This window comes from Equus asinus, chromosome 11 (assembly GCF_041296235.1).
Source record: "Equus asinus isolate D_3611 breed Donkey chromosome 11, EquAss-T2T_v2, whole genome shotgun sequence".
Classification (NCBI taxonomy): Eukaryota; Metazoa; Chordata; class Mammalia; order Perissodactyla; family Equidae; genus Equus; species Equus asinus.
The window spans coordinates 47,898,739-47,909,420 of record NC_091800.1 but is presented as its reverse complement, the minus strand read 5'-3'; the positions used below and the strand labels follow the sequence as shown (position 1 = coordinate 47,909,420).

Genomic DNA, 10,682 nt, shown 5'->3' with positions numbered 1-10,682 from the left:
ATGTAAGTGTCAGAACGGTGGCATCACCACACTTTGACGCCACCATCCCTGTTTCTTCTGTGTCTCACTACAGAGAAACTAAGGCTAAAGGTTAAAGGATGCGGTTTATTAAATAATTCAAGTCATTAACCTGCAACCTGCAAACCGATGGCAGCCTATTAAGTTTATGCTGCCATGATTCACGTTTGGTGTTTTCTGATGCTAAAGCATAATGCCTGTTTGCTTTACTTTTATTGCTACACAGTAATGTAGTGAGGAAGGAGGATGACAAAAGGTGACAGGACCCACGCAAGGGGACAATAAGAGCAGCAGACTCACTTGCATAAAGAAGATTGAAGCCTTCGCTCCCTCCCTCCATCTCTCCATACAGGCCCCAGTGCACATCTGCGTCACTTACGGGGGAGGAGGAGGCGCTGAGGCGGAGAGAAAATTGTACCGTGAGGACCTTGACAGCTTCACGGGCGGGCTTTTCCTTTTGCCTCCCTCTATTTACTGGAATATTTATTTTTCTCTTTTACAAACTACTATATAAAGCCACCCCTTCTCGCTTTGCAGAAAGCATTTGACTTTCTCAGAGATACCCGGCAAGCTCTCAGGGTATCCTTGGAGAGACCGGGGACAGTGGCGCAGGTGCACGGAGAAGGCTGGGGGGTGCGCTTCTTGGCGACTTGGGGCTCTTTCTCTCTCTCTCTGCGCTCTCCAGGCGCTGAACTCCGAGCTGCAAGGACAGGAGAGCCGACACCTTCCCGACTGAGGCTGTGCCACGGGTGCATCCCAGGGAGGTGTATCCAGCTTCCGCCGCCTCCCGAGCTTCGGAGAGCGCAGACCTCTCTCCCTCGCGCATCTCTAGCACCAGGGTCGTCCTTCCCGCCAGAACCACGGGGCCCCCGCGCGGGGATCGAGGATTCTCAACCCTCAGTATCCCGCTCTGCTCCGGGCCTGTGGGCTCCCCAACGCAGGTCTTGCGGACCTGGCCGCGGCTGAGCCGCACGGCTCTGCCGTCCGCGCTCCGGTCGTCGCCTGGCAGGGCGCGCAGCCTGCCTAGCCCCGTCTGCTCCCGGGCTGCAGGGCGCGCAGCCCGCCTCCTCCTCCAACCCCGGACTCCGCTGGCCTCCCCTACCAGCTGGTCCGTCTACTCCTGCGCCAACTGAGGTGCCTTTTCCTTCCTTGCGTCAAGCATGTCAGGTTCTGGGCGAAAAGACTTCGATGTGAAGCACATCCTCCGACTCCGCTGGAAACTCTTCAGCCACCCATCGCCGTCCCCTGGCAGCCCAGCGGGGGGCGGCTGCCTGCAACAGGACGGCAGTGGCAGCTTTGAGCATTGGGGACCTAGCCAGAGTCGCCTGCTCAAAAGCCAAGAGAAGGGCAGCATGAGCGCTTTCTGGAAGAAGCCTTCCTCTTCGTCCTCTTCTTCGTCTTCCTCCCCGTCCTGTTCCTCCTCTTCCTTCAATCCACTGAATGGCACCCTGCTGCCAGTGTCCACGAGGTTGCAGCAAGGGGCGCCAGGGCAGCGCACTCAACAGCCGGCCAGGACCCTCTTCTACGTGGAGTCCCTAGAGGAGGAGGAGGTGCCAGGCATGGACTTTCCTGGAACACATGAAAAAGGACTGGTCCTGCAAGAGCTCAAAGTGGAGCCGGCCAACTCGAGCCAGGCAACAGGTGAAGGATTTGGACACAGGTACAGTAAGTCTTCATGGGGTATCCAAGCATCTCTCAATTTCCACTCATCTCCCCTCACCCTCGTGTGCTCTGGGCATTAGTTAAGTCTAAAACGTTTCAGGTTGAAAACTTTGGTTAAGAGATGCCAGCCTGGTTTTTATTACTCAAGTTGTAATCTCATTAAAAGTTCGCTCATTAATTTCTGTTGGTTCATACATATTGCTTTTCTTTTTTGCAAGTTTCAGAGTTTAATAACAAATTGAACATTTATGCATTTTGGTGTATCTCTAGGTGGAGGGGTTCTCGTAGTTCTGAGGTTATAGTAATCTTCTGTTATCTTCTGTCCTTAAATTACTTCAGTCTTCCAGTTACCTGGTGTGAAACTTGCTTAAAACATCATTCAAATGCATCTCATAAACTAGCCTAGACACTGACTTAGCATGTTATCTAGGATCCCTGTGGCTTGAATCTATATTCCAGGAGTAATGAGGAAGACAAAAGGAGGCCACTGGACAGGAAGATGATCTTTCTCTTTTTTTCCATGAGATACAGTGTTATTATTTTCTATCCCAACTTCCCTTTTTATCCTACCATGTATTCACTTTTGCCTTGTTCAAAGTCTTAGATTTAAACTGTTGCTGAGCCTCTGTGCATTCAGCTGTCCTGGTTTGTTGGCTCAGTTTGGGATTGTGGATCCTTAGTAAGCAGGTCAACACTTATTTCTTGTTTATTTCTAAGATTACACTTCTCTTAGTAGAGTTCTCCTACTTTCAAGACTTATAGAAAACCTTCAGAAATGTAAAACTCCATCTTTTACATTTTTTAGAGAATTGCCTTATTATTCTGCACTAGATCCTTACTAGTTTTGGCATAAAGTGAGGCTATGAAAAGATTTGCATTTAAATTCATATGATATCAGAATACATTACTGAAGAAGAAATATAAGAGAAACATAGGAAAATGAATATGTTCATAAAATTTAATTATATCTCAGTAACAAATTAGAAACAGGAGCAACTTTTTAAACTTTTGGTTGATTGAATCAGCTTCTTAAAGAGTTGAATGAATAACAAAAAGTATACATAAAACAAAATAATATGTATAGGTACTCTTTATGTTGACAAATGTGGTGTTAGAGATATAAAAAAATTATCCTTAAAAATTTTCAATTATATGGACTATATGGATTTAAATTTGAATTTTAAGAGCTTTGAACGTAATCTAATATGTTAAGACACTTAATAAACTGTAAGATTGCTATTTTAAAGAGGGAAAAGTTTAATTTGCAGTTTTCAAGTATATCAAAGTTTTTCCCTTTTATGGGAAACCTAAATATAGGTTTATCTATTACTTGATTAAGTAAGGTATTTTACCAAAATGGTTATAACTTTGGGTACCATGAATACAATGAAATTATTTGATTTATGTATTCACTAATTACCTATAGTTTTAGACCTATTTTTTAATATATAAATTATGTTGGGCTTTATCTCCCTTAGTGGAATAAATATGAAAGATTTTTTCTTTTTAGAAAATCATTCATAATCATTTAGCAATTTGTCATATATTTACAAGAAAACAAATTAAATTAATTATTTACTACTTTACTGAAACTGATGTTTTTATGACTCAGTTCAGGAAAAGAATAGATTTTTTTTTCAGTTTTGTAAAGTCTTTGAATTAACTTAAAATATCTCAACTGCTGGGAATATTACTGTTTGATCATTAAAGAAACAGTTTGCTTTATAACAACTACATTTTTAAGTAAATGAGGCATGCTTGGCCTGAGTAATTTCTGTGGACTTTAATGTAAGTTGGAGAATTTTAAACTACTAATGGAATATTAACTTAAAAATTATAATAAAAAATAAAACGAATAACTGATAGCTCAGTCAGGGATCAAACACCCATCAGATTTAACTTCTAGTCCCTCGCTTTTAAAAGTACATCAGTGTTTTTATTCACAAAGAGTTGTAAATGAAAAGCATTCTGAAAATAAGCCAAGCACCAGCCCAAATCATCTTTATTATTGGGTTTCTTATGAGATCTTGCATATATAAAATATTGAAACTTGGGTCTAATTTTATTTAAAAATTCTTATTCAGGTAAATTTGAATTTCTCCCTGGACAAATCAATTCGTACTGATAGTATTCTCATGGATTGTATGTGTTCCTAAATCTTCACAGAGCATTGGCTCTAGGCTCTTGATTGATTGAAACCAGGCTACTAGACTTAGTAATTAGTCATTATCAATATATATTATTTTAATATGCAGTATGAATAGAGTTCATTTCTCAGAAGAGATAGCATTTCCAGAGTTAAATGCTGAATGGAAAATATGAGCAAAATAATCAGTTATGTGGATTTACTTTTGTTTCTATCATAACACATACAGGCAATCTACATAGTGTTTATAATAATCTGTGAGTACATAAACTATATAAACCCCCATTATAATTGTTGATTATTTGGGTCATCCTTCTATCACCATACTGTGATGCCACATTTGATATTTAGCATTTTATCAATTCTTATTTCTATGCCAAATTAGTCTTCACTTATAAAACAAAAGTTGACCCCTTTTCTGTGTCTTTCTTCATTTTCTAATTTTTTTCTTTATTCATTTAGTCTCACACTGGTTAGGAACATAGTTTTAGACAAATATAAGTAGCTCAGTTGGTTTAACTTGTTCGACCAGCAACTGGAGCATGCTCAGAGGAAAGCTCAGAATTCTGGAAAGGTCAAGTTATCATGGACTTGAAACATAAAGGTAGGAGGAAGACAAGGGTAAACTGATTTATTTTAGGTAAAGGCCAAAATCTAGCCTTAATCTTTCCCGAGCTACTGGTTGTACATAACCAAGCCTCAGAACTCTACCTTAACCATTACACCATTAAGAATTCTAACTTTTACAGTAATAGGCTCTTGACCCATGTTATTCGTCATTTATTTTCTCAACTTTACTGTCTGAACTTACTTTTTGAAAAGTGTATGCTTTTCTAGCTACCAGATCATTATGTATTTTTGGTGTGGATATTTTTCCCCAAAATGTAGTATACTAAGAAAGCAAAGAGAAATATTTATATTCTTGAAGTTTGTAGTGATGTGAGTGGGCGAAGAGATGTCATGCTTAACTGCTTTTTTAGTTTTCTAAATTCTCACAGGGAACAGTCATCTGATTCCATGGTTTCAGTTACCATCCATAAACTGTATTTCTAGATTTGCATCTCAAAATCTAGACCTCCCCCTGACCTTTAGTCTCACACATCTACCTCTCTACTTGACCTCTCTGGTGGATATCACAGAGACAATATAAGTAGAACGTATACAAAATTGAGCTCATAATCTCCCTTTTCTCTTGCTCGATTTCTTTCTTCTCTATTTCAAAGAGTATCTCTCCGTGCATTAGGTTGTGCAAGCCAGAATTGAGGATCACATTTGTTAACATCCTCTCTCCCATCATTTTCAATATTCCACAAAGCCCTGTCACTTTTACTTTGAACGTTTCCCCTGTATCTGTCCCATATCTCTCCATCTCCATTGTCTGCACTAAATCTAAGATACTGTCCTCTTTCAACTCAACTTCTGCAACTCTCATCTGTATCCTCTTCCCTCATTAAATTTGCCACTTATAATTCATTCTCCACACTGGAGTCAATGAAAATTATGAAATAAAAATCTGCACTATTTTGACACATCCCTCCTTCTCTTTTTTCCCCCCCAATGCATTTCCACCACTCTCTGACCACAGTCTATACTGTAAACGATTAGGTCCTGAATGATCTGTCCCTTTGTCTGCTGGCTAGGCCCTTCACTCACCAACCTGCCCCTCATCCTCTGTCTTCCGGACCCTATGTCCTTCTCTATAATTCTTCACTGCCTTTGGGCCTCATAAACTTGTTTCCTCTCCTTGTATAGTGGCTCTCCTTCCGTCAGCCCACTCTTTCCTGAGTTCATTTCTATTCATAATTGAAAGGTTCTGAATAAAAGCTCTGTAGCTTTTTTAGAGAGGCATTCATTGATCCTCCAGGCAAATTTATTTTTTACGTTTTATTTATTTTATTCCCTTGTTTTACGTTCTTAGAATGACTGCTTTCTACTTTTTCTTCAATTTCTTATTGTAGCTTGCAACCATATATTAATATCTCTGTTAATTTATTGTTTATCTCTCACAGCAATTGCCCAGTGAACAGGGGCTTTCTGCTTTGCTCATCATTTTAGCCCTATCATAGAGCGTGTAGTTACTCAATAAATACTGTTGAATGAATAAATATTTGTCATAATCATAGTGAGTGACATTGATTAAGAACTTGCTATTTGCCAGATAACATGTTGAACGTTTATATTGTGTAACTTAATATTCAGAACAGCCCTATGATTCTGGTACAATTATCCATCCCTTCAGTACAATGATTACATAGATGAGAAGACTAAGATATACACAGGTAATTAATTTGCCCAGAATCATAGATTTATAAGTAGTACAGCTGAACTTTTAATCCTTGCTATCTGACTCCAGACACTATAATCCAGGCCACCTTGCCAACTCTTCCTTCTCTCTGCTTGAACAAACAAACAGAACGGAAGGAAAGAAGCTCCAGCTAAGGTTATACTGAAGTAGTCCTCTTATTCCTTTGGTAGAAATTATGCTTGTATTTGAATTTTTTAATAGACTTCCTAAAATGATAGAGATGGACAATGCCTGATCAGTCTCAGTCAAAGAGGACTTCTTGGCCCAAGTTAGAAAACACTCAATTATTTCCTGAAATATGGTCCATTCAGGGCATTTTGCTTTATAATTAGACAAAAGTATGAGGAAATAACCTAGGCAGGGAAAATAATTTAATTTTGGAGTCCAAAAGAGAGCTTTATTATAGACAATCTGCTTCTGAAGGTCAGAACAATTGATACAGGGAAGTGTCATAGAAAGAAAGCATACGCCATTGGAACCTCATGAAGGCTGATGGGACCTGAACCAGATATTTGTTTAGAATGAAAAAGAAGTAGCCTTGCTTCAATCATAAGGAAGAAAACAACTTTTAAGACAGTAAGTACTCTTTCTTCAGAAAAGTAGTTCTCAAACTATCCTTCTAGGGAACGCTAAAATGAAATAATGTTCATATTTTCCCCGCAACCCCAACTTTGCAGTAAAAAAGAATACGGAATGATTTTACTCAATTTTATGTCTTCTTTGCTAGTTTATCCTGGGCTTGGGTGTTATACAGTCTACTATTCTTTCAAGTAGACCTAGCAAAAGACAATACCTTGTTTGGAAAAAGCTTCTTTTATTTATTTTAGGATGGATTTATCAATTTTATGTGGTGTTCTGCAGAGAAGCCCACAATTTTCAGGTGCCTTTTCCTCTGAGCAAGTTTGCTTCAGGCAAACTAAGAAGATCATAAAGGAAAAAGAAATGAGACCACTGGGCTGGATTTGCAGGCACCCATAACTCCAGAGTTATCTGAGAGAAAGATGTGAATATAAGTGCAAAATGAAATAAATACAATTTTAATTGTAACAAAGCAAAAAGCCCAAGCTAACTGGAGGACCATATTCTGGTTTACATTGATAACTGTCTAATGAGTACTTTGTAAACTATTATATTAACCTCTTTAAGGTTCTGTTTTAAATAATTTAAAAATAATAAAGAAATCTTTCCTATCCAATGGAAATCAACATTTGGTTAATATAGAATTTAATATTGATCAGATATTTGTTCTTCTTGGCTTGTTCTTTCCAAACCGCAGAAGATAATTTGTGTATCTGAGGATGATATGCTTCTAAGAACTACATGTTAAGTCAAATTTAATTGGTTTTGACCAAGAGCTCTTATAGAATTTACAGGAAACTGAGATCCGCAGCATATTTTAGAGTTCAATAAAGTTTGTGAATATGTAAATGTACATTTTAAATGAGGTCTGGAAGTAATGAGAATTTATTGATTTTATTTTACCATCCAAAATAGCCGTAGGTATTTTTGTGGTAGTTATAAAAACAAATGCTCTGGAATTTACATACTAGTTTAAGACAGATAATAACTAACTTATCTTTCTGCACTTAATGTAATTCAAAACTTTGAAGAAGACATCTGATGTCAATGTATAATCTCAGCAGAACTAAAGACAATTTTGAGGATTTTGTAAGTCAACTTTAAGCAAAAAACCTGTTGCTCTATATAGGTTTGATGCTAATTACCTTTGCTGACTTTTCTGGCCAGGATTTGAAAGCAGAATGATCTAAGTGCTAATGGAAGTTTAATAGAGGTTAGCTTGACCAGAGAGAATGTGTGCTATGATTTTAGGATCCTGAGAAAAATCTGTTTTGAATGGCAAGCCTAAGAAGCAGGTCATTTTGACTGGACGTCACGTCACAGAAATGGTGGTTTTTGAAAGTGATCCAAGAGTCTTCAATAAAAGTGAAGAGTGGAATCAATCAATGTCAATTCTAAGTTCAGTCTTTTCCTTTCTTTATGTAGCCTTAGTCCAATTCTGATAACTGATTCTCATAGGAAATTTTTCAGTTCAATTTATTACCATATTTGTTTGTGACACTGTCCTGGTAAGTCATCCTGGCACTGTTTTTCCTGGGGATATTGACAGGCGTTTGCTCATGTAAGTCAGCATTTTCATCTTGACTAAAATATGTTGCAGGAACTTAAGTTGTGGGATCAGAATATTGGGAGAGTTTATACTACAAAGGGAGGGAAGAATTCAGCCATTTTATAATTTTTCAAGAGGTGAATGCCAGCATGTCTTTGTATCAACAATAAGACATCTGTTTTTTGTTTTGTTTTGTTTGTTTCCTTGGTAGATTTTAATTATATTCAAAGGTCCAAGAGGTCTCTTCAGGTCAGTATTCACAAATATCAGAGCTTCAGAGAAAATGGAAAAATAGTTCTTATGTGAGGGAAAGTCTTCTTTGAATTTATATTTTCGAATTTATAGATATAAAAACATCCTGACTTTCTAATGCTTAGAGACTTAACTTTGAACTCTACTATCTTGAAAATAAACTTGGAGTCATTTTAACCATTTGCAATACAATTTAAATATGATTCCTGCTTTTGTAAGTTATCCTACATTTGATATACCTGTATGTAATTTCAATAGAGAAGTTTACACAAATTAGTACCTGGATGTTTAGCATTTGGTGATCCACTGATGATTTTTAAAAATTTACTTGTGGAATTTTTTTTCTCAAAAGGCATGGCATTTTTGTGTTATAAATATTTTATAATCTGGTTTACAGTGGTTTTGGTTAGACCAGTAAATTGTTATCAGCAATGTGAATATGCCAATATCATCTGCCTAGAAATTAGAAATGTTTAAAAAGCAGTTAAGATGATAAAATCCTGGGCCAAATTATATTCTAATCACTTTATTAAAGTCAGGATTAAAGAAGAAGTGGAAGTCCCACTTCTGGCTGAGGTAGAGTGACAGGAATTGGACTTACCTGCTCACCTGAAACAACAACAAAGAATGAAAAAATGAAGGAAAGAAAAGAAACAGAAAGAAATAAAGACAAGAGAAAGAAAGAGAGAGAGAAAGAAGGAAAGGAAGAAGGAAAGGAAGGAAGAAGGAAAGGAAAAAGGAAAGAAAGAAGGAAAGAAACAATATATGAAACATTTTTCAAGACACTGGACGTCATCCCTTGAGTCTTCAGAAGAGAAAGGACTTTGATGAAGATGAAAGGCTCCTAGGTGCACAAATGCAGTGCTAGACATTTCCAGACACTACCTCCAGGTGATACAGATGTGAGGAAGATGAATAACCTATCAATGAGAGGCGGACCAGGGAAGCAAAGTGATGGGTGAAGCACGTCTGAAAGGGATAATGCAAGTTTCAGACTGAGAATCTCAGGAAATCAGCTCAGGCAAAAGTACATAGCTTTCTGTATATGAGACTATGAAAGAAGAGAATGGGTAGTGAGCCTTGCATTTCATAAGATGGTGAAAGATGGTAATGGTTAGGAGCTTAACTGGACGCAGTCATCCCTCAGTATCTGTTGACGATTGGTTCCAGGATGCCCCCTGAAAACCAAAATCTGCAGATGTTCAAGTCTCTTATATAAAATGGTGTAGTATTTCCATATAACCCCAGATACTTCCTTCTGTATACTGTAAATCATCTGTAGACTACTTATAATACCTAATACAATGTAAATGCTAAGCAAATAGTTGTTATATTGTGTTGTTTAGGGAAACATAAGAAAAAAAAGTCTGTGCATGTTCAGCCAGATGCAACCATTGTAGGCCTTTCGATCTATGGTTGGTTGAATCTCCGGATGTGGAACCCACAGATACAGAGAATCAACTGTAGTTCCACAGGGACCTATGCTGAAAAGTTGGTAGATTTGGATCTATTATTAGGATGCTTTCAGAAAGGTTGATTATGACCAGTTTATATCTCACCAAGCATTTGAGAGATGTTTTCATAAGTAAGAGGCTATGTTCATTATGAACGGGCTCAGGACTGCCTATGTCATCTGTAGGGCCCAATGCAAAATTAAAATTATTAATTATTAAACAATTATTAATTATTAATTGTTTTAAATTACTAAGGACTTAAAACAAACACAGTGGAACATGAGCCCTTCTGAACACAGGGTGCTGTGTGACTGCACAGGTATACATAGATGAAGCTGGCCTTGAGGAGAATTGTGACTAAAGCACATAAAAAGTTGACATAACTGTAGAGGGACCTCTTTTACGTGACAATAGAAGTAAGATGCATCTTGGAAAGCCAAGAAATGGAAAATCACTTCCGGCTTTAATAACTACATCTGCAATGAGTTTCACCAGATAAAAATTATACATGGTTATAGCCCTGGTGGTCTCATGGTCGAGGTTTGGCTCAGCCTGGCTGGTTTCCTGGTCAGGGAACCACATGATCTGTCTGCCACTTTTCATACTGTGGGGATGGTGTTGCTATGATGCTGAAAGCTATGTGACCAGTATTTCACAGCAGGGTCACCCATGGTGGACAGGTTTCAGCCACTCATTTCCAAAAACCTTGGCCATGAA

General features: G+C 38.0%; 1 protein-coding gene across 2 annotated transcripts in view; it reads left to right on the top strand.

The window, feature by feature from the left end:
• The first annotated feature begins 412 nt into the window (after positions 1–412).
• The window catches only part of KLHL1 (kelch like family member 1), a 334,991-nt gene continuing 324,721 nt past the window's right edge, over positions 413–10,682 (top strand). Inside the window, exon 1 of one of the 2 annotated variants that reach the window (XM_014860009.3) lies at positions 413–1,678. In XM_014860009.3, the coding sequence (XP_014715495.2) occupies positions 1,179–1,678 (500 nt within the window). In that variant the 5' untranslated portion in view covers positions 413–1,178. The remainder of the gene's footprint in view (positions 1,679–10,682) is intronic. The other variant, XM_070480883.1, reaches the window with a different exon arrangement.